The sequence below is a fragment of the Eublepharis macularius genome, chromosome 8, assembly GCF_028583425.1.
Source record: "Eublepharis macularius isolate TG4126 chromosome 8, MPM_Emac_v1.0, whole genome shotgun sequence".
NCBI lineage: Eukaryota > Metazoa > Chordata > Lepidosauria > Squamata > Eublepharidae > Eublepharis > Eublepharis macularius.
Window position 1 is genome coordinate 18,748,548 of NC_072797.1, and position 25,093 is coordinate 18,773,640.

General features: G+C 41.1%; 1 protein-coding gene across 2 annotated transcripts in view; it reads left to right on the top strand.

Annotated features, from left to right (window-relative positions):
- Positions 1-25,093, top strand: part of WDR7 (WD repeat domain 7) — a 252,690-nt gene that overhangs the window by 71,612 nt on the left and 155,985 nt on the right. For both annotated transcript variants that reach the window (XM_054986975.1, XM_054986974.1), the window contains one exon: positions 14,242-14,355. In XM_054986975.1, the coding sequence (XP_054842950.1) occupies positions 14,242-14,355 (114 nt within the window). The remainder of the gene's footprint in view (positions 1-14,241; positions 14,356-25,093) is intronic.

Below are 25,093 nucleotides of genomic sequence, written 5' to 3' on the forward strand. Positions count from 1 at the left end.
ATCTTCATCTTGATAAACGCTACTAATATGCCTTCTTCCACTATATCACAATAACCAACTCTGGGAAGGAGAGGAATGGGCTTAAGCCTCACGGTCTGATCCCATCAATCACTTTCCTGACACTTAAGTTACAAACATAGGGCATGTCTTCTGGGAGTTGGGGGAAGGCAGGTCATCACCAAGGTGGCTCTTGGTGAGGGAAGTCCCAGGAAATTACACAAAATGAACCAAGAGAGAGCTCAGTGCTAGAAGTCAGCAGAAAAGCTTGGGATTTCTTTAGTATGGAGCTCCTTAAAATGTACCTTGCAGCTACCTGTGAGATTCAGTGGTAACTTTTTAAAGGTTCCGGAGTCTGTTGTGTCATGGGAGGAAATCTAAAGATTTTTGGTTCTGGTGCTAAAGGAGATGAACCCTGAGCCCCGTCCTGTTCTTGCCGCTACTTTAACTCCAGTGCCGGTCTGTCTTATTTTTATTTTAGGGGCATTTTATGTAGTGCAGATGTGTGTTTTATTCTACAGCACCAGCTTCTTCCTAAGCTGCCTCCTCTAGGAGGGTTTTCCTAGCTGTTTTCAAAAGAAATGAATCCCCAGATTGCTCCAAATAGTTGAATCCTGAAATAGGCTAGTAAAGTTGTATAAAACTTATTTGTAACCAAATGAAGAATTGCTGGGTTTTATTCCCTCCCCCAAGGAGGCTTTTAAAGTTTATTGAGAGCTTTTGCCGTCCCTTTTGGAAGAAATTCTGATTGTTCATAATTTTGTACTTCCCTTTTAACTTCTCAGATGGCCTACTGTGATGTCATAGTGAGAGGATTATGTCTTTTGGTGAAAGATGAACAGCAGGGCCAGATGAGCACTCATAGAAATGCTTAGCGTTCTTCGTAATAAGCAGAATATATAGGAAAAACTGAGTGGGCAGATTTGGGGATGTCTGTTCTTTCCATTTTTATTGAGCTTGATTTTTTTTTAAAAGCAAAAGCTGTTTTAATTTATTATTTATCTTCTTTTTTTAAAAAAAACAAAAACAAAACCCAGTCCTGGAGTTGTCTGCAGTTTTTGGCCCCAGCGTAGTTTCCCAACCCCGAAGGTAGTTGCATGTTTTGTATGTGGAGTTTAAGTACATTTATTCTTACATTCCTGTGCCTGAGAACATCCAGTTGCTTCAAACCTTTTCCCCGCTCCTGAGTTTGGTTAGCTCACGGGCCTTCGCTTTATGTCTCATCAGAATTGTTATCTCTGCACAGTTTTGAAAGTGGAGGTAATTAATGCAAAGGTTTCATCCTTAGATGAATGCTCAAAAAGCTTGCTGAATGTATACATTTTCTCCGTCTGAAGAAGTTCACTTTGTTCCAGCATCTTTGGGAGGGAATGTAGTGATCTTATATGCATCCTCTTGCCTTCTCATCGTGGCATTGTGTTGGATCTTGTTGGATCTGTTTTACGAGAAGTGTTTTCTGCCAAGGGAAAGCACGTTCTCTAGTGGAATGGCTCTGTGTGATCCAGCTGTTGTTTTGTTTGGGACATTCATGTACATCTTGTGCTATTGTTGTTTGGAATTAATACCACTTTGCATAAACTGGTTTAGCAATGCTGGCCTAGAAATGAGCAGCTTACCACCAATAGAGGTTTCTTGTTTCCTGTTTTGTCATGATGTTTTCTTGAGTATTGTGGGTACACAGTTAAGTCATATGCTTCTCTTGGGGAGCAACATAGAAGTGTGTTGTTAATCCCCCCCCCCGGCCGTTTCATATTTTCATACTACTGCTTTTATTGATACTGGTGGGTTTTGATACATGCAGTCAAGCTACCTGCTAGAATTTTATTCTGGTGATGCTGTGTAATCTGCTGTTTTTAATGATAGTTTAATGATTCTGTTCTTACTATTGACCTTTCTTTAAGCATTTTGGTTAGTATTTTAGTATTTAATGGATTTATTCAATTACTTAACTTAACAAGCAGTTAATGACAGTGTTAAGAGTTCAGGATATAATGCTTAATTCCAACCCCCCTTCCCGTTCTCGTACCTGAAATCACTTAACTCACTGACAGGCCAGCTGTACAGTTCTTTTGCCCTGCCTATCATGGACATAGACTGTCAACAGCAGTCCCCTTCTGTTGACCACAGCTCCCGACTCTAAAATTATTGAATAATACCATATGTTTTTGTTTTTATTAACCCTCCCCCCAAATAACTGTATTTTTGAATGGAAAAATAAGAAAGGCATATGGGATCTGCTGAAAGCTAATGCTGTTAAATAGGGGGGGGGGGGGGTTAAACCTCCAGGATGATAAACACATTTAAAAAATGATGCTTAATGGTTCATAGAGCTTTTGTGTTTATCAAAGACACAGATCTTTTGCCACCTGTATGGTTTAACATGCTTTTCATAAAACTGTTCAGTTCCTACAAGTAAGTCATGCAAAGTGTTCTTCAGCATTGCTAATTCAAATGCCTGGCAAATTTAGGGTTTTCATCTAAACATTCAGCCTGCATTTTAGTTTTTTTTTTTAATATTTATCATAGAACTATGTCCTTGTTTAATAGACAAAAGATCTCTTCTGTGCATCTAACTTGACTTTCTTTGTCTGCAAGGAGAATATTGTGTTAAAGAGAGCTTTATTTTGACTTGTTGGCAATACAGATTTCTGATAGGGCTGTGCTTGTGTGGCTAGTTAAGATCTGGGTTCTTTGTTACCCCTTGTCTGCCCTTTACACAGCTCTGCTCTCCTCCCTGTGTTTCACTAGCCCTCAACGTAGGCACCACTGTCATTTGTGACACTATCATTTGTGGCCTTTACTAATGGTACCATGTTTTGTTTTCTGTAAAGAACCCATTTAATCTACTACGCGCACAGTATTTTTTTTTACAGTTCCAGTGGTTTAGAAAAGGAAGGGTGGTCAGTGGCATAGCCGCAGGGCGAAGGGGTTCTTCTTTAGAAGCCTTTGCAGATTTGCATTTCAAAATATCCCAACTGTTCAGATTTGGGGCTTATCCAAAGTACGGTACTTTGCATTGTGAATTATAATAATCGATTCAGAAAATAACATTTGCCCAGAACTCTGCTAAAGAATTTGTATGTTAAGATGGATTTGTCCAAGCCTCTCTATGCTGCAGCACAGATGTATCGTTCCACCTTTTGTTTGGGTCTTTGAAAGCCCAAACTAGAGTAGTCAGCTTGTTGTCTGCACCTTTTTTTTTTTGTTTTTAAAGGTCTATATCGGAATATAACGTTAACAGTATTGTCAATTTTGATAAGGTTTTGGTCCTTGCCCTCTATAGTGTCAGGACAAGCATTACGATAAGCAACTTGATATGTGCTCACTATCTATATTGGATATTCTTTGTATGGGTTGTTCTTACAGTTACTGTATAAACGTATTCAATGTAATCGGTTGTAAGTTTTGGATTTGGTGACGTTTTAGGTCACATCTACACAATAAATAGCTCCCTTGGTTATAGCTACACAGGACTTATAAATTGGTCCATTAATGCTGCTTCTTTGAACTGAAATGCCATTTTGAAAAGATTTCTTTGCTGTATGTATCTCTTGTCCCGGGTTCCTCTCCCCCTCCTCAGCCCCATCACCGCTGCACATGTCGTCTTTGGCCAAACTAACATCTTTTCTTAAAATGTGAAAATAATTGTTTTCTAAACTATAGCAGTGGATGTACTTGAAATCTTTCCGAGCACTCGATTTGTCCGGCAGGCAATAGAAATTCTGGTATATTTTATATGTTCTGATTCTGCTGCAGATAGGGGGAAAAATGGCCACTGTGTCTTTAATGGAAAGCAAAAGGTTATCTTTCTGTGGCCTTTGTGTATATGTGCTGATGTGGATGTAGGCAGCCAGACAGGCAATGTGTGCAAAGAGACTAGGAAACCGACTGTGGATCGATAGAAATAGTGTGAAGTGAATTAATGTGAGGCAGGCAGTCTGTCTGTCATAAGGATTGCAGGGAATGTGGGGCAGGACTGGTCAGTCACTGCAGAAATCTGTTTCCAATAAATTTAAGCCTTCTGTCTGGAAATAAACTATAGACAAGTCGTACACCTCCCATATTGTTAAATCCTTTTTTATTCAGATAGCACTGATACAGAATTGTTTCCGCTATTGTAATGCCCTCACAAACAAACAAACACACAAAAAAACCCCTCTTTCGCAGGATGTATTGGTATGAAATACAAATGAGCTGTCTTAATAATTTGAACCTTTCAAATGATCCTGTAAATCCATATTAGCACTCCAAAAGGAAATACAATAAATTCTTTATAACAAGTATGATTCTGTCTTTGTGTATCAATATCTGTTTCTTTCAAATTAAGGCTGCAGTCTTGCGCCAGCCACCATGCGCACAAATAATATTGACTTTAAGGATGCATAATGGTTTTAGGGATTTCAGCCTATGATTTTGCATCGTTATGAAGCTCTCTGTCAAATACGAAGCATTCATTGCCCTCTCTTGAAAAATCTCCGAATGCTTTCTGTTGACTCTTTGACTGTCAGCTCAGGCACCTCTAAGGTTTTTACTTGTGGATTAATGCTCCAAATGGAGAAGAGCATGCAAAATGTGTGACTCGTAAGAAGATCTGGGTTTTTTTTAAAAAAGCCATCAAAAGGTTTACGTTCAATTCATATATGTAAGCCCTAAAAACGAGTCAAGAAAGATTATCCCTGTGGCTTAAAGAGATTAATACAAAGAACGTTTTTTTAAAAAACAGAAATAATTTCTTCTTGACTCCATATGTGGAATGACTAACCTACAGTCTTAAGTGGTCCACTGGCAGTTCTTTTCCATACAGAACTGCTCAGAGTTGCATGTTGAGGCCTAGAGAAGGTTTTTTTTTTTTTTTTAATCTCCTGCTGAGACTCATGATAGCCTCATCATGGACTGGAATCTTGATTGGCTTCTATAAATCACTTTTGGGGTTCATCTCAGACCTTGTCTGATCAACAGGGCTATTTTCTCCAGCCCATCTTTCCCTGCTTGTTGACTGCATCGATCCTGCCTTGAGTACTACTTTCACTGTTTCCATAGCATACCCAATCACTGCTGCTCTTGTCCAGTTTGCTTCTTGCCTCCAGATTCTAATTCCTTACTCCCTGACCTCATGAACAAAACCCTTTGCCATTGATTTTTAGCTTGACGTTTGGCTTCTCTGACACCAACCTTTGAGAAGAGATACTTTTTTTTGGATTGCCGACATAGAAGTGTCCTTTCTTCGGCATGACCACGCTGTGGTGGTTTTGATTATTTGAATCCTCATTTAGTTTTCAGTCTCATCTTGACAAGAGGGCCTGTAGCAGTCTTGGGTACCCCATCAGTTTGGTGTAGTGGTTAAGAGTGACGGGACTCTAATCTGGAGAACCGGGTTTGATCCCCCACTCTTCCACTTGAAGCCAGTTGAGTGACCTTGGGTCAGTCACAGCTCTTCCAGAGCTCTCTCAGTCCCACCCACCTCACAGGGTGATTGTCATGAGGAAAATAATAACACACTCTGGGTGGGTGTTAAGTTGTCCTGAAGGGCAGTATATAAATCATACGTTATTATTATTATCACTACCAACCCTAACAGCCTATTTTGCTTTGCAGCATCCGTCTTCTCCGGAGAATCACTCTGAGAAACAGGTCAGGGGCAGAAATGCCTCAACCCTTCCACACCATGTCAACAGGCTTGTATTACAGACACCACTTTTCTCAGTCCTCTTTTCTTCTAGATAGGAAACAGGAGAGCCAGTTGGGCATCATTCAGTGGACCAAATTAGGCCCAGGAGCCTCTAGTTGCTCAGTAGGGCTGGTGTGGTGTAGTGGTTTGAGTACAACTTGGACAACTAGATCCTGCCATGGAAACCAGCTAGATAACTGTGGGCACATCACACTTTCTCAGCCTAACACAAAGTTGTTCTTGTGAGGATTAAGTGGAGGATGGAGGAACAGTGTGTAAAGCTGTTTTGGGTCCCTGATCAGGTAGGAAAGCGGGATACAGTTTTTTAAAAAAAATATATTAACTTGCGGTTATCTCTGAGAAAGTGTTCACATAAGGCCAAACTTGCCACCAAATCCTTGGTTAAAAATGTAGAGACCATTGGCAGTGGTGGGAAGTTTTCCAAATAATGTTTAGACATCTCCCTCCCCCCGCCCATCCAGAAATGAGGAAAACAATAATATTTCTCAAATTCTCGCACTGGAACATCAGTGAGGAGATTTTGTGTGTAACAGACTTCATAGATCACACCAGTGACAGAAGGGCCGTATTGCTTTCTATCCCTTCCTTCAAACTCAATACTTCTCAGTTACACAGGCCCAGTAGGGAATATATGAACAATACATGTTTGACTTGGATATGAGTAGTCTAGCCTGAGCCCCTAATTGGACAATTCGTGGAACTGCCAGCGGCTTACCTGCCTATACCTATCCTTGGACTTGACGGCCACTCAGGGAATTTATTGCTTAGTTATGGTTTGGAATGTCTCAAGGGATGTTCATGCAATAGTGCAACTTTCCTGACAGTCAGATGCTGATGCAGATCTCTGCCCCCCCCACCAATTTACTGTCCATTTTCATTTATCTAACGTCAACTCATTGCATGGCTCCATAAGACTCTCAGAGAGGCCTTATATCACAGCTGGTGTGGAAACAACAAAGTCATCATTATAAACTAGCTTTGATCAGGGAAGGGGGGGACAAAACCTGTCAGCACTAACACTGTATAAAAGCAGCTTAAAAATATTAGAATATCGGTTTTTAACAGTTGTCTTTCATTCGCAAGCATCTTGCCACGTTCATAAACATCTGCAAAATAAAAGGTCTTTGCGTTGTTCATTGCAATGGAAAAAAATAGAGCCTGTTTGAGTAACTTCTCTGAGGAGGGAGTTTCTTAATAAAGGTACCATTGCCGAGAGCACCCCGCCCTTCATCCGAGACAATGTAGCTCCACTTAGAAAAGGGACTCAAAGCACAGTCTCTGTCTGTCCTATTTGTCACATCTTCCTCCCATCCTACCTCAGAGGAGCTCAGAGTAGTGTTCATGTGGTTCTCCCCTCCTCAATTTTATTCTCACAACAGCCCTGTGAGGTAGGATAAACTGAGTAGAAGGGAATGGCCCCCAATCGCATCATGCTTGAGTGAGCATTTGAATCTGAGTCTCCCTGTTTATAGTCTAACCAGGGCTTTTTTTCAGCTGGAACACAGTGGAACGGAGTTCCGGCACCTCTTGAAAATGGTCACATGGCTGGTGGCCCCGCCCCCTGATCTCCAGACAGAGGGGAGTTTAGATCGCCCTCCACACCATGGTGTGGAGGGCAATCTAAACTCCCCTCTGTCTGGAGATCAGGGAGCAGGGCCACCGGCCATGTGACCATGTGACCATTTTCACTGAGGTTGATTTAAACTTTTAAAACCTCCCCCCCTTGTTCCAGCTGACCCAAAGTGACATCATTGTGCAGTCCTGGAAGCATGCACGCACTTTGTGCGCACGCATGTGGTACCAGGGGCACCGCCTCCCGCCAGCAGTTGCCCCCTTGCTGGCAACCCTCCGAGTTCCACCACCTCTTTTCCCAGAAAACAAGCCCTGAGTCTAACCATTACACTGCACAGGCTCTCAGCATCGTCTCCCTCCTCTTTAGTACACAGGCAGACTCACATTTCCAGATTCCATAAAGGAGGAAACAAAAATAGAAAAAACAGAGCCAAATCATTTTTTTTTTTAGAGCACAGTGGATTAAGATGCCTCCCACATGGCACCTCAGCAGCCATATTACATTTGCTACACTTGGGACTTATAATTTTTATTCCCTATTTTGTATATAAAATAAACTTGTGTGTTGGTGTGACTCTTAACCAGTTATCGAGAGAGCACTGGAGAATAAGAGAGGTCAGGTCTGGTAATGCATGCTCTTGTTCATTGACTTTATTTCAAAAAAGGAGCCATATTTCACAGTCTGTCTCCATCTGATTTATTTCTGTTTTTCACATTCTCTCTCCTTTTTGTCTTTGGGTTGCTGCTGCTCTTTTTTACTGTTATTCTTTATGATTCCCCGCCCCCTGTCCCTTATGGAAATACTGGTTGAAGCCTCTCAAATAATTTGCTTTTAAAATAATATGCTCCAATTTTAGAATGTTAAATAAAAGCTAGAATAAAATGTATTTGTTTCTCTGTAGGCTGCCAGTGCCTTTGAAATGCCACTTGTGTTTTTATCAACACGGTTGCTAAATTAGGCAAACCGGGGTTCTCTAATACTGTACCGCGTTCATATTGACCTGCGGGGTTGTTCAGCTGAGGCTGTCCATTTGGTCTCACTTTTAATATGTATTCGGATGCAGCCTTCTGCCTCTTTGTCTTTTACAGAAATCTGTTGTAGCAATCTGGTCTGTGGACAGTCACATGTCCATGACGGTGGTAATGCATAGCATTTTCAGTGTTCAAAATCTAAAATTTGCATTTTATTACTGTACTGTTTACAACATCCCTGTGTAGTAGACCCAGTGTTATCTCTATATTGTAGATGTGGAAGGTGCAGCTTGGGCTGAGAGAGGCTTGCCTAAGGCCTGGATAAGGGCATCAGTTTGAACAGGGTTTTATTTGGCTTTTAGTTATGATAAGGAAGAAAGCTTTTTTTTTAAAAAAATGAGACAAACAAGCACCCTGTTAAGGACCTGGCTTACCTAACTTCTGTGTACAGGCTGTGTGCATAGGAGCGCTGTGTTAAAAAGAGCAATCGTGAACCTGTCAGTTGTGGTAAAAGGTTCCACTTGAACTATGTATGCGGAGGTAACCTGTCTGGAGAAAAGGGAACCAAATCTTCTTTCAGTGGCCAGACCAGAATATTTATTTCATGTGGCCAAAGGCCATCACAATCAAGCAAATAAAAAGCAAATAATAAATAAGAAAAGCATTAAACACCAAACAAAAGAACTGTGATGTTAAAACACACACAAAAATTACTTAAAACACATAAGCACCTTTGTTATACACAGGTAGAGGAGTCTCAACTATTAAGTACAGCTCAAGCCCTGATTTTCTAAGATACAGATTGGAAAGAAGGAGGGTTAATTTTCCACCACAGGGGAAGAATCAATGTTTTTAAAGATTTCCCCAAGAAATTTATTTCTGGACTCTGTATACAAAGGGCAGAACAAAACATAATGGGGCAGGTCTTCATGGGTTGAAGCACTACAAATTCAGAAACAGGCATCAATTGCTATGTGTGGAAGAACCCTCTAGAATGGCTGACAGAATGGTTTAAAACCTCAGAAGTTAATAATAGCAACAATAACAATATTCAGTTTACATACCGCCCTTCGGGACAACTTAACGCCCACTCAGAGTGGTTTACAAAGTATGTTATATTATTATCTCCACAACAAAACACCTTGTGAGGTGGGTGGGGCTGAGAGAGCTCCTAGACGCTGTGACTGACCCACGTTCACCCAGCTGGCTTCAAGTGGAGGAGTGGGGAATCAAACCCAGTTCTCCAGATTAGAGTCCCGTCGCTCTTAACCACTACACCAAACTGGCTCTCAGCCATTCTAAGACTAGGAAAAGTGATTTTGATCAAATAAAAGGCTTTGCCATGGTCCCTCTTGAACAACTTGAACTAAGGGAGAAAATTTGGAACAAGTTGTACTTCTGTCCAATGCAGCATCCATCTTAAAGATTCAGTCTTGTATATTGAGATCAGGTAAGGGGACATCCCAAAAGTCCTCTGCCAGTGAATAATAATGGAGCATATTGTTAAAGCCAGTGGAGCAAACTACATCTAGATGCAGCAGTGTGTTGCTTCGCCTTAAGAGTGGACTCCCAGAGAGATTCCTTTGCTTTCACCAGAATCGAAATATGACCAAGTGCAAACAAGCTCTAATAGAAGATAGCCCAAGTTCAGTCCACACTAAAGCCACTGGAGTGCTATGAGGGAAAGCTATATAATCCTCTTTAAAAAGAGGCTTTGAATTAGTTCCAGGTTCAAGGTCAGACATTCATTTCAGCCCAGGATCTCTGCACCATATAGAAGCTGTGCGATGGCCTTGCACTGCAATGGTTTCAAGGCCAGCTCAACAAAAAAACCTCCTTTCGAGATATAAAATTTAAAGACGACCCCAGTGGTTTTCAAAACTGAGGCGTTTGTTGTGGCTGGGTGGGTTTTCCATGAGAGAGTTTCACTAAATGTCACCCCCAAGATACTTAAAGGCTCTGCATTGTTCCATAGGATTGCTATCTATTGACCATTTAAATCGTCGAGGTCTCATCCCAAAGACCATTACTTTGATCTTGGCAAAGTTGATGGATAAGGCCTTACAGAAATAGCCCTGTTTGTTCAGCATCCTCTTTAACCCGATACAAGTTAGGAACACCAACACCAAGTCATATCATCCTTGGATGTTTATTTAGGATAATTGCAGCCCAGTTACAACATATTAGCTCCCATTGAGAAAAATTGTAATATTTGGGGATGAAGTTGAGTGCCAGTTTTACTTTTATGTATTGAAGTTTTCCACACAAAGCCTTTAACCTGTTAAATGTCTTATTTTCTGTTAAATAAAAAAAAAGTTTATCTCCATCTGTTTTTTGTCTGCCTGGTCAAATATCTATGAAGAGGAGATTGATGCTTACTTTATAAATAAGCGTAGCCTTATACTAGTAGGGTCCCAAACAAAAGGAGCACGTTGTTTATGCACTGCCAACTCATTATTCTAAGTCTGTGTCCCTCTTTAGTCTGATTGTAGATTGTTGAGGTTTTAAAAAAAGACAAGGAGAGGCCAGAGTGTGGAGCTGGGCCTTTTGAGGAAAGTTGTCCCAGAGTCCTCCCTTTCGTCTCTTCCCCCATAGCCACTTACAGCCACCTACTGAGTTTATGGCAGAGATAAGATTTGACCTGCGGCCCCCTCCCATCTCATCAGTGCTGTACGATACCAGGTCCTGCACATTCTGTTGCATCATATGCATTTCAGAAGATTTTCATGTGTCAGTTGTCTTAGTGCTTCTTTCATTTGCACTTATAGCAGGTTGGAGTCAAGTGTCTGGAAGAACACTTACTGTAAATAAATGGCCACTTAAAAAATTATTTTGGTCAGTTACAAGTTAGATAAGTCCAGAAAATGGCTTGCTGCTTTCCGTTATGCCACTGAACTAATGTCAATAGAGCAATCTGTCTGGAATGAAGAGAGTAAAGGACACAAGACTAAATCCGTAGAATTAAAATACTATGATGGAATTTAATATACATACCACCTTCATTTACTAACTTACTTATAATCAGAACTTCTATCATTTAAATATCTGAACAGTATTCACCTTTTACCACGTTTCAGGTAGGTCACCATTAAGGTTGCCAGGTCCTCTGACCGCCCCGACCCGGTGGGAGATCTGGGGCCTGGCTCTTACCAGTGTGTTTTCCTTTTTGTGTGTGTGCCATATGCACATGCTCCTGGCTTGCATGATGATGTCACTTCAGGGAAGTGATGTCATCATGTGGGTCATGGCCCACCCGGGGAGTGCTCCCGTGCACCCCAGGGGGCCAAATCAGGCCCAATTCAGGTCACTGTGGCTGGATCTGATTTGGCCTGAATCCAGCTGCTGTGGAGCTGGAGGGAGGGGACACGCCTCCCAGAGTGTGCCCCTGTGGGGCACGGTGCTCTCCTGCACCCCGCAGAGGCCTAATTCAGGCTGAATTGAGCCCAAATCCGGCCACTGTGAAGTGTGGGAGCGCTCCTGTGCCCCGATTTGGGCTGTTGCGGAACGCAGGAGCACACCGCATCCCCGAGGGCAAGCCCTGGGAGGCCAGCCAGGTAAACAGAGGAAGGGGGTGGAGGGTGGGAGAGGGGGATCCCCTGCTCCTGACGGGGGACTGGCATCCCTAGTCACCATGTTGGTCTGCAATAGAACAGCAGCGTTCAAGTCCAGTAGCACTGTAACGACCAACAAAATGGTCCAGCTATAAGCTTTCAGGAGGTAAAGCTCACTTCATCAAGTGAGTTTTGCCTCTCAAAATCTTATGACAGCATTTCAAAGTTTCTTTTTTTTCAAGTACAATAAAAGTAGAGCCCTGTCCCACTTCTGGTATATTTCTTTGCTGCCTAATTTTTTTGTCTTATAAACTGGCGAACCCAATTTTTCCATTTATTTTCACATCTTTTGGTTGAAATCTTAGTGTATGCATTTTATTCCCCTGTAACGCCTGAAGTGGAATGAGGTACCTGCAAATCCAGGAAGCCTCAGCCAGTGGCATCTTCCCCCATGTACCCCTTTGCACCTCATAGAGACGTTGCATCTTCCGATGTTTTCTCCACCATGCAAAATGTAAAACAATCCGAAAAGTTTTCTGACATTAAGACATCTGTAGAGTGGGTCTTGAAACACCAATGAATTTCATGTAACTATGTAAGCAAATAAAAGTTTCCAGTGCAGACATGATGCTGAAATTTTAATAAATACTGTGACTTTGTTGGAATCTCATAAGAAAAATAGTCTGAGCTACATAGTCATTCTGGTAACATCTAACCCAATAATAGCAGGAATTCATCATTCATTCATGCATCTATGGAGGAAAGGTGGCTAATAAATACTTTTAATAATAAATAATCTGTATGATGGGGCCTCTATATTCCAGAGATCTTGGATCTACCTGATCAGCCATGGTTGGACTCTAAGAGCATGGGTTGGGTGGGCTGTTTGTGACCTCTTTGCCACTGTGGAGTGTCTTTGCTCTGGAATCATTGTGAGAAGATCCACTAAATACCCCAGCGTGGCAAAACTGATTATCTCAACAATAAAGTGTGACCTTTTCAGTCTGGTTTCAATCTGGGCTATGGGTTGGAGACAGCTCTGGTAGCTTTAGTTGATGACTTCCATCTGAATATAGAAAAAGGCTTCCTTCTTGCTCCTTGGCAGCCTTTGATACAGTAAACCATGTTGTCTTGTTGAGGCACTTGTAGGCAGAACTAGGTATCAGGGAATGTGCCTTGGACTGGTGACTCAAAGGATTGCTGTTGGTGTCTGGCTATCTTCTGTGTGGGAATTACCTTGCAGGGTTCTACAAGGCATGATCTTGTTGCTAGTGGACCAGTTGATCCAGCAATGCAGCTCTCTCAAGTCTCAGCCTAAATAGGCAGAGGGGTGATCTGGCTCAGCTGCATTTGCGGGCAGGTGTGGGAGTGCAGGAGGATGTGACGTGGTCTGGCCAAGATCCTGCAAGGAAGTATCTCATTCCGTGTTCTGTTCTGAATCTGTAGAGAAGTGGCACACTGCCAGCCTTGCACTTTGCCTCCTTTGCACCACTTCTGCCTGGGCCTTTTGCCACCACTGTTCCTGTGATGTTGGGGGATGGCCAAGACGACTCTACAGCCACCCTAAATAAAAATAAAATTTTAAAAAGTCAGGGAGATGGGAGCAAAACTCTCTCTCCTTTGTCTTCCACCAGCAGATGATCTATGGGAATAAAATTAGATCAGCATTTTGATTTATACTGTTGCAGGTCCCTGCCTCCAAGAACTTACAATTTGAATTTTCATAGTGAGGAAGACAGAAGGAGGGAGGATGGAAAGGCAAGGGCAACTAGGAGAGGAGTAGAATTGAAAAGGCAAGAACCAAAGAAGATGGGCAAAAGGTAGCTAGCTCCATGGATTTAGGCGTTGGGTCCAACCGATCCGATTAAACTGCAAAAAGTTTATAGAGTATATAGTTCTAAACTTTGAAGAAAATTTAGAGTGAGCTCTTTAATGAATACATGAGAATGAAACATTAATGGGCATTATACCTTGAGTCACTGTAGTGTACATTTCTGAGAGAACATTCTGTAGTATAGGAAAGTAGACACAGGCAATTTATGGCTTGGCAGAAGAATTTACTAATTATATTATTTTTACTGTTTCTGCTTATTATTAAAACAAGGTTCACATTTTAATAATCTCTCGCTGGTCTGGAAACAAAACCCCACTGTTGTGCACTACACGCTTCAAAGGGCCATCGCAATTGATTTGCCATCATTTGAGTAGCATGGCCAGAGCTTGATGAAATCAAAATTCTTATCCAAACAATCATAAAGGCGGGACTGGAATAACCTGTCCTCTGTTCTGTTACCTTCAGAGAATCTGATAAAATAAGGTCAAAGTTAGTAGGTCTTCTGAAGAAGAGAAATAAAGCATGATATCTGATTTCTGTAAGATCTATTTGATGCAGTTTATGTGTGTTATACCTCTTGGAATACAACAGTGGACTTAAGTTTTCCATGGCTTGACTTGTTTCAGCTGGAGTGACCACAGAAGCCATTCAGACTGCTACAGCTAGTCCAGAACAGTCAGGATCAGAAATCAAAACTCAAGAAGAAGAACATGATTTGGCTGATGACGACATCTCGGCAGGTGAGCATTTGTATCTTTGATCACTCTAAGCCTGGCCTCTCAACTGTACTGCTCTAGAAAGTGATTGAAAGGAACAGGGGTGTTAAACTAGGCTGCAGTGGAATTATTTCCTAGTTCCATATTACAGAAGTTTCAGGTTATAAATATTTTCTACATAAACTTAAGATAGATTCTTGTTAGAGATGGGCACGAACAGCAATATGAACAAAAAAAAGCCATGAACAGCCCAAGCTGTTCGTGAGGCCCCATTCTAAACAAACAGGTGGTCATCGCAAGCCTCGTTCATTGCTGTTCGTCTTGCTGTTTGTCAAGCCTGACAGTCTGGCACCTGCAATCAATTCCCTTGGCAACTTTGGCAGGGATTGTCTGAACTCTGTCTGAACTCCTGCTGTTGCCCTGGAAACCCCAATCTAAGCCCAATTTAGCTTGATAGGCAGGTTTTCCTTTCAAGTGTGGGGCTCCAAATTTGTTACAAGGGAGCAAAGACGAGGGGGGAGGGGGGCTCCCAGCTCTGGCTTTGCAGGCAGTGGAGAGGGAGAAAGAGAGCTGCTGTGGGCATTTTGATAGAGAGAGTGCATTGGGGCTTGAATTTTCGTTGTGTGTGGTGGGATAGGGATCTACCCCTTCAAGTTCCAGGGCTGCTGCCAGGCTCTGGGCTAAGCTATTATTTATTATTGGTACCTTTCCTGCTGCCTGCTCAGGTAAGGTTTCTGGGAGTGGTGCAGTAGGGATCTTGACCTGGATGATAGTTGGAGGAGAGCCTGCTGGCCCCCACAAACAGCCAACCACGAACATATTCATGAACAGGGCCATGTTCATGGTTGTTCATGAGTCCCTGTTTGTGGATGGCAACGAACAACGAACATCAAGTTTGGTTTTTTTTCTGTTCATGCGCGTCTCTAATTCTTATTACTGTGAATATTCAGTACTCTTCATTTTATTACGTGACTTATCTCTAGCTAATACCTCCGTAATGATAAGAGGCATGGTTGTAGAAAAGAAATTCTTAGCAAAAGGACTACTAAAGGTTCTCACGCTGTTGGTCTAATAACGGTGGTTGGATATTTGCATATTCCTTGTTTATATTTTGTTGAGAGTTGTATGGAATTCCTCTAGAGTCCGGTTAAGTCTCTTTGCTGCCATGTTGGATGTCAAAAAAGCTCTTTTGCGAAGACGTGCATCTTGCAAGATGAATTATACTGTCATCGCATTATGTGGTGCTTTTGAGAGTAAGCAGAAGTAAGAAAGATATATCCCTGCCCCAAGAAGCTAACAGCCTAAATGTCAGCAGAGGAGAGAAAACAAAGGGGGAGGGACGTAATCTTGAGGACTGAATGCATGCTGAGCTGGTTGTACGATTTTGGCCTCCCTTTCAGTTTCAGAGAACTGAGGATTTAAGCCCAAGACTTCACAGGAAAGTGGTCTGGGGCGAGGGATCTTTTATAGTTCAGCATCAACACAGGAATAGTGGGTTGGATTCCTGAAAATTTCTGTCCTTCCATGCCCGCTGATCTTCCCAAAATGCTGCTGCTGGACTCATGGGCTCCCCAAGGACAGCATGAGAGGAGAATCAGATATCTGCAGCAAGGGGAATTGGTTGAAAATCAATCTCTTGCTTCCAATAGTGGAGATTATTGTAGGGATACAACTCATGGTATGTTTTTCTTGAAATCAGCTCATATGGCTTCTACTAAGTCAGTATCTCCACAATTTAAATAACTAAAAGCCTTCCTTAACATTCTGTCAATACAACTACCAAGCCACAGATTATAGACTGTGTGAGTTTCCTGTTGGGTTCTGGGACTTGATTGAGCTCTGTATAGATTTCTGTGCAGGTTTAAAAGAAAACTATATTTATTTCTATTGACTGGAAGCCCGTATAAATTACAATATGAAAAATCTGGTAAACATAGGAGTAGAACTGGTATCAAGAGCTGCACCTTTTTAATTAATTTATTTATTTTGGTGGAGACTGAAAGAAGGCGAAGTTGAGCTGGTAGCTAGAGTGCTTATGCTGTGAAAATAGCATGAGGCAGTAAATCCTTTCGGGGTTTTGATGATCTTTTGCATTTTGCAAACTCTTAGTAATGTCTCCCTATTTGTCAGGGAGACTGCTGCTGCAAAATTGGTGTGCATATGGCATTTTTGTTGTAGTTCTATGCTTGTGAGCTTGATTACTTTTTAATGTTCCTGCATTTGTTTTGAGTCACTTTGAAGTCAAGTGAGAGAGCATTCGAATGTATAATAGTAAAAAGTCTAGTAGCACCTTTAAGACTAACCAACTTTATTGAGACATAAGCTTTCGAGAATCACGGCTCTCTTCGTCTGATGAAGTTGGTTAGTCTTAAAGGTACTACTGGACTTTTTACTATTTTGCAACTACAGACTAACATGGCTAACTCCTGGATCTACGAATGTATAAAACAATACATCCATGGCATTTTCTGACTCATAAAACATACACCACAGGTTGCTTTCACTTGTTGACAGCTATTTATTTCTGCTGATGTTTAGTTTTGTGGTCGGCTGAACCCATAAGATAAAAGAAATCTAGACTCTGTCCCAGGCATATGATCAAATTACTGTTTATACTCCAGATCAGAATGCTTCCAACAAGAACTGAGCATCTAAGTGGTTGAAGCTCCAATTCAGTTGCCCCCTTAGAAGCTGGTATGTGAAGCATTCCTAAAACACGAAATACTTTTAATTACATGTGTATGAATATATAGTATAAAGCAAAACTGCAGTAATTAAAAGTAATATGTTAAGTTGGAAGTAGATTAAAAGATCTTAAGGCCTCTTCTTCAAATAGCTGCTTGAACTAGTTGCTGTTTCTCAGTCAAACCTACCTCGCAGCATTATTGTTGCGTCTATTTTATCCTCACATTTTGTTAATTATTTTGAGAGTATATAAAGCTTTTAGCCTATTACTGGAAAAGGGAGAATATTAAAGGTAGTGTTTTCTTCTAACTAGGACACGTAACCTGGTTGGTTTTCAGTTGAGACTCACACTTTTTTTCAGGTTTTGGTAATGTACAAAACTTAAAATTACTTGGTTAAAAGGCGGAAGATTAAGTTAAGGCAGCTGCGAAAAATGCTTTCCACAAACTCAGTCTAGCCTGGAAGATGGCCTTCTCCCTTGACATGGTTGATCTGGCCACCTGGATCTATGCCATGGTAACATCGAGACTTGACTACTGTAATCCAGTGTACATAGGTCTCCCCTCTAAGTTCACTTGGAGACTCCAGTTGGTGCAGAACGCTGCAGCGTGGTTATCATCAGGAGTTAGGAGGAGCATGAATATCACTCCATTATTATTATTGTTATTGTTATTATTCATCTTGTCAACAGCTTTAATCTTTCTGCATTTAGTTTTCCTTTAAAAGCTAAAGGTTGCCATCTGTATCAAAGCAATCCAGATAGAAAACGGGAGAATGCAGATGAAATCATGTATAGTTAAATGTCAGTCAGTTAACTATAATAAAAATAACTCTTGGTTGTAGGATGACAACTGGGAAGTTCAAATAAGGAAATAATAAGTTGAGGGTGTGACAACTTAAATCTCAACTTGTCATCTTAAAAATATGCCGCAGCTTCTTTCTGTATCTGTATTTTAATGCTAATATGTATTGATTGGTTGCATAATGCTAGACAGAGCAAAATAGTTCCCAGGAATTGGTTTCAGCTGAACTTGTGAGTCACCAAAACTTTTCATTTTATTTTTTAAATAAGTTGTTCAGGTCTGCACCAACTATGTTAAAAGTGAAGCTGCTTTTCAGGCATTTAAAAATGTAGAAGCCTGTTTCAGATGCAGGTTTTTAAACTCTCATTTCGTGCATCATGTTCAGGTATGTGTTGTAATGGATTTAAACATTTTATATAGTTATATCTAAAAGCAGAACATTTTAAATTATGTTGGGTGGACTGAAGCAAATGGCCCATTGCTCTCTGCTCCTTGTTATGGTGAGCAGATTAGCTGCAGGTACAATTGAAGCATTCATTTCAGGCTACAGTGTGTTTTTTTTAACAAGAATGTTAAGACATTTGGGGAGAAACGTAAATTTGTGTTACGAAAACTCCACTCAGTGGTGTTAGTTAGGTTAATAAAATCTGAAGAAGTGAGTTGTGACTCATGAAAGCTCATACCCACCACAAATTTTGTTAGTCTTATAGGTGCTACTGGACTCTTGTTCTTTTCTGCTGCTACAGACAGACTAACACGGCTACCCATCTTAATAAAACCTTACTCAGCTTTTCTTTTTTTTTTTTTGAAAATTTTTTTTATTGGGTTAGAATCCGTTATTTTTACATTTACATTCAATTTTCCCCAATTTTTTCATCTCTAACCCCCTCCCTTTCCCCCCCCTTTTTGTTGACTTCCAACAGCTTTCCAACCCTTTGTCCCCTTTCCCTTACTTTTATTAGCTTCCTCTATCTAAAACAAATATATATTCTCCATTATTCTAAGCAGTACATCCTTAATTATTTTTAACATTGTATGCCCAAACTGTAAGTCTATGTTTCCATCTTAGATAAACAATTTATCCCATTTTTCAATTTCAAATATTTCTATATATCATAAACCATATAGATCATACATTCATTTATATCAAACAATTTGACTTATTCTCTATATATTACTCATTCTATCTTTTTGTAATAATTCTATATATCTCTCATCACGTAGTCAATCAATTTGACTCATCTATATCTTCAGACATTCAGTTTGGTACAAAACTTACCAAAAAGAAAGAAAATATTGTTAGTTAATCAATCCTTATATTTAATCCTTATAGTTAATTATTTTCTATCTATGTTCTGTTTGTTAACCTATATATATCTATATATATATCAATCTATTAATCTGACTGCTTATTAATTCACATTTATCTCTTCTCCCCCCGGTAAAGTCTCCCCCCTCTACTTCAGTGCTTCAGTAGTTCTCAAACTGCCACAGTTTTCCTCTTACTCAGCTTTTCAATGAGAACCTTGAAAGGAAAACTTGACAAGATAAATAATAGTGCCACTGTATTTTTGTTTGTTTGTTTAGGGAGGAAAACTTCTGCTCCTAATGCAGTTATTTCTATTCTTTTAGCCCGTTTTATAAAGGTATGTAGGTATTTTTATTATTTAAACGTTAAGACTAGAAAAGTGTGCGGCACCCTTTTTTGTATTTTTAAAACTTAAGCTTTCTGCATGGATTCTGTGTTCTGTGCAATACTGTTAGAATCGTTTCAGCTGCCTCCTTGGTCAGTGCAGCTGACCACATAATAGGAGTAAAGGTCAAAGGTCACTGACATTGTCAAAAGCGGACAATATGATACTATATCACTGCTTCTTGTTGACAGGTTTAACTATGTACAACTAAAAGCAATCTGGTTGTATGTGATTTTTAATGCTGTACTTTTAAGCTTCAGTGCATGTAGTTTTCAAAGTTTCTAGTTACGGCGGATTTGGAATTTTAATGACGTAAAATTAGGATATATAAGGAAAGGTACATCTAGGCCTACTACTGGATAAGCAGGTGGCAGCTGTGGCCAGGAGTGCCTTTTACTGGCTTTGACTGGTTAGCTAGCTGTGGTCTTTCCTGGGCAGAAAAAATATGGCTAATGTGCATGCTCTGGTTACATCTAGATTAGATTACTGCAATGCGCTCTACTTGGGGCTGCCTTTAAAAAGGGGCAGTTTGGAATCCTCGTTTGGTGCAGGATGCTGCAGCCAGAATATTGACTGGAGTGGGACCATATCATTCCAGTCTTGGCCCATCGACATGGACTCTCAGATTTTTTCCAGGCACTATCCAAGGTGCTGATGTTGACCTTTAAAAGCCATATGTGGTTGGGGACCAACATACCCGAAGGACCTCTTACTGCCTCATGAATCTACCTGACCGCTATGAGTATCTTCTGAGGTCCTCCTTTTGAGATTAGGTGGGTAGCAACTTTTGTACTATTCATTTGTACTATTCTGTTGCCATCTGCCACAAGCGGGTGAAGACTTTTTGTTTGGTTTGGTGTTCCCTCGCTGATCCTTTCTTCCTGACCCATGTTTTCATTGTTTTTGTATGTATTTTTGCTCTGGTAATTGTTTTAATGATGTGTTTTAATAGGTTTTTAAGGCACGATTTTGTTATGTATGTTTTCATTCGCTAGTTAGTTGCCTTGGTGGCTGTTACGACTCCAGAAAGACAGAATATACATTTTGTAAAATAAAATAAATATTTTGATTTTAATGTGAAAAATAAAAATAAAACATGAATAGTTTTTAAAAGAAATATTTGAACTTAGGAACTTTTGAATTCTCAACCAAATCGACTAATTTTTTAGTAGATTTTTTAAAAAAATGATAGTTAACTTAGTTTCATGCTGTATCTCTTCTTTTCTAAGACCAGCATGCAGTCCTATATACAGGGCTTTTTTCTGGGAAAAGAGGTGGTGGAACTCAGTGGGTTGCCCTCAGAGAAAATGGTCACATGGCTGGTGGCCCCGCCCCCTGATCCCCAGACAGAGGGGAGTTGAGATTGCCCTCCACGCCACTGAGCGGCGCGGAGGTCAATCTAAATTCCCCTCTGTCTGGAGTTCAGGGCGTGGGGCCACCAGCCATGTGACCATTTTCAAGAGGTTCCGGAACCCCGTTCCCCCATGTTCCCCCTGAAAAAAAGCCCTGCCTATATATAATAATATGCATGTGGTGATTAGACTTTCAAAAGATTTAAGGTGCTTCATTCCTTTCACCTTTGCCAATAGGTTTGGTCTCTGCATTCATATCAAATGGGTGCAGTGAGCACTTTTAACAGGATATGTGCGCCTGTGCCACCCCACTAATTTCCTTGTGACATCCATGTGACATCCGTGTGTTACATGAGTGACATCTATGTGTCTGTCTGGGTCAGCCTTTTCTAATTTTTACCTTCCTTCCTGTGGTACTAAGAGAGGTGAGTATTCCTATCCACTTCAATTTATATATGGTCACTACCAGGGGTCATTTCATAGAAAAAGAGCTGGAGGAACATATTAGCATAACCCGTTAGCATATGCCACGCCCCTTGCCATCACCGGAAGTGTGTCATTGGCATAACTGATTTGCATATGCCACACCCCTATTGACATCACCTATTCTGGCTGTTTTGGACCCAATCCTGGCCATTCAGGGCCGAAATTGGGCCCAAAATGGCAAAAGGGGGCTGAAAATGGCCAAAAAGGGGCCGAAAATGGTCAGGATCGGGTCGCTGCAGAGTGGGAGAGTGATCCACCACCCGTCAGAGGCCCAATCCGGGCTGTTTTGGCCCAAATCTGGGCTGAAACGGGCCCAAAATGGCCGAGTCAGGTGGGCGGGGTCACCTGACATGTGACCTCTTTGGGGAACTGCTGGAACTGCGTTCCTGTGTGTTCCCCCTCGAAATGAGCCCTGGTCACTACAGATGTGAAGGCCCAGAAGAAAAACTGGATTTGGGGGGAAATAGACAAGGTCACCCCTCCCCACGTTTTTCCCACTGCCAAAAAACTTGGAATTTTCCCCCCACTGCTTATCAAGATTTGATGCTTATCAAAAATTTTCTCACTTAAAATGTATACTATGAAAACGTCTGAGGAGTTGTTGGGGAAACTGGGAAAGAACTGAAATAAATCTCCTGAGAACTGTTGTACCTTGTGGAATTTTTTTAAAAGGCAGGGTATTATTCAACGTGTACAGAAACAAGGCAATCTACAGTATTAGATAATACAACGGCTTTCTCTTTCTCTGTTTTTTCTCCCAAGTGAGATACTTTGCCTGTAATCTCAGCAAAAGACCTCTCCATCAGTTAGCATTTGTGATGGATACTTTGTGCTCATAAGTACTAGAAATGTATTTTTAAAAATCTAAATCCCTGGTGTTATGCAAATTGAGAGGGCTAATTACTGACATTCATTTACCAAAAGCTGATTGTTTCCTATGGGGAAACAGGAGAGAGAGCAGTGGAGTTACATTGGTTCGCAGTCATAGTTTACATTCTTCTTTGTACACAATAAGAAATGTACTTAAAAACATTCTTCAAAGAGTTTGTGCTTCTGTTCATGAACAGAAATCTAATTTGAGAATCTGCCTTACAGTATTTTGTATTCTGGCCTGTTAGTGCCACATGGAACATATGGAGGAGTGAGAGATGCGTAAATGCCTCTTGAAATCGTTGCTCACTGTAGCCAATTGTTCCATTTTTAAGCAATCAGCTGCAGTAACCACCATCACTCTACTTCCTTCTGTGCACGCGCACACACACACATGAATGCACAAACAATCAGACTCTTAATTTATTTAAGATGTTTGCTAGACTTGGGGAAAGTGTACTGTCATTATTAAGTTCAAGAATGTAAATAGAGTATAAATGAATCATTTTTGAATGCATCTGATGCTGAAAAATATCCATTTCCAGTGTTCAGGGATATAGTTGAAGGAGAATTTAGTGTGAGACTGAGTATTGATTTGGGCTTGTTTCTCGTTTCTGAGGTTCCCTGCTAATAAAGCATCTGTATATCCCTTCTGGCTGGCAGAGTTGAGGTAATTTTGCACCATATTGAAGGGTGAACCAAGTCTGGAATGCAAAAATAGAAGCTTCTATGAAAATACATGGCTCTCCTACATGCTTTGCTTAAAGACAAGTTTATTTTCCATGTGTCTGTTGTACAGAGACTTTTCTAGAAAGTACTACCAACAGCCTTACTAGTTGTTAAGGCCACACTGCAGTGCAATAATACTAGATAGGGCCAAAAAATATGTCACTTACTCTATGGCCGTTTCCACACGTCCTTATAGGGATGGCCCACTCACAGAACACTGGCAGCTTTTCCCCGACTCCAGACATCTTCATTTTCAAAACGGTTGCAGGTTGTTTGGCTTCCGGTTTTTTTGGTGTCTTTTCTAGGACTACACTTTCCCTGGTCTTTTCTTTTGCTGTGGGCTGGCGAAGTGCTTCTTCTGCATTCTTGGGCATGTGAATGGTTAAAGCGCTTTGAGGAATTGTTCGATTACAGCTAAGCTCCTCCCCTGAAGCTCTCGGCATGTAATCGCACATGTGCAGAGCCAAAACAATTTGAAAGGGAGGCAGGCGACGATGACGTAAGTGCCCGACCTCCCCTCCCAAACTGCAAGGTAAGTGGTTTTGGGGAATGTGTGTGGAGGCTGAGTTTTTGTAGCAACTCAGCAAAACACCCACAAAAAGCGGGCAAAGGGTGGAAACGACTGGCTGTGTGGAAAACAGCCTATGTACTAGTGACATGGTGCAGGTGGGTACTGTGTGCATGTGGAACTCTACAAATCACCCAGGAAACTTTTCCTTATATAACCCACACGGAAGAAAGTAAGTTCCTCTGAGATCAGTGGGACCTACACAGAAGTTAATTTACCCAAGATCTGATGAAAAACCGCACCTTCCTGTGGTCCCAGAAAAGGCGCTGAAAAAATGGAAACCAAATAGCCTGCAACTGTTTCTGAAACAGAGACGCCGCCAGCGTTCCGTGAGTGGGACGTCCCTATAAGGACGTGTGGAAGCGGATTTGAAACAGCACCCAGTAAACAGTGCAAAAGCATTTCTTAGTCAACCTCAGCTGCCTTTCAGTTATTTCAGGTTCAGAGATTAGCAGAGCTTGTTCAGAGATTTTTGGTTATGTAGGTGAAAGAACCATTTACAAGGAAGATACTAGAATTATGCTTAAAGGAATAGTTTCCTCGTGTCCAAGACAGCGGCACTTTATTGTCTTTAAGAGCTTAATTTACAGATGGAAGAATTCTGAAAAATTAACAGCAAAGTTATTTTCTATAGCAGTGCTATAGAAAATATTTTCTATAGCAGTGTTGGTTAATCAATTAATAATGTGAACCTCCCCGAATTCTAGAACAAATGAGTTTGCTTTTGTCTTAAAAGTGGCGTGATCGACAGGCAGTATAGTGTATGAAATACGGTTGCTTCCATTTTATACCCATAGCCGATAAAAGCAACAAGCCCCCTTTCCTGGCTTATTCTGTATTCCTTTGGCAGCACAGTCAGCAGTTGCTGCCAGCGCCTATTGGTGAGATGGCCTTAGGGACTCTTCTTCAGTAACTTTCCATTCTTTTTCATGGTCAGCATGCCGCAGCCTTCAATTGAGCCAAATACTGTTTCATTTTCTTTTTGCTTTTTCTCTGTTTTTCTGAGGCTTACAGTGCCTGCCTAAGCAGAGTTGCACCCTACTTAAGCCCATTTGCTTCAGTGGCCTTAAAAGGCTGTAACTCTGCTTAGGATGGGGCTGTAAATCTGTTAAATTCAACTCTTTTGAGCTGTCACTGCTGTTTATGATTTTTCTTGGAGAATTAAATCCTTTCTCCATAGGTCAGTGGGCTGTTGCTTTGTAAACAGGAAATATGTCATGATGAATTTGAGGTCTATCTTTCCAAAAAGCTTCCTGTAGTTTATAGAATATAAGTGTAGTCAAACGAAGTTGGAGAAGTTCACTCACTGTCAAAACAAGAAAGGACCCAGAAAATTGAGAGGACAGTCAAGAAAGACCATTTACAGAAAGACAGAATAAATATTTTTTTTTCCTGCAAGTGCCCCATTGTTGGTCATACGTCTTAGCAGGGATTTTTTTCAGCGGGATTGTGGTAGAACGGAGTTCTGGCACCTCTTGAAAATGGTCACATGGCCGGTGGCCCCGCCCCCTGCTCTCCAGACAGAAGGGAGTTTAGCTTGCCCTCCGTGCCGCTGCACGGAGGGCAATCTAAACT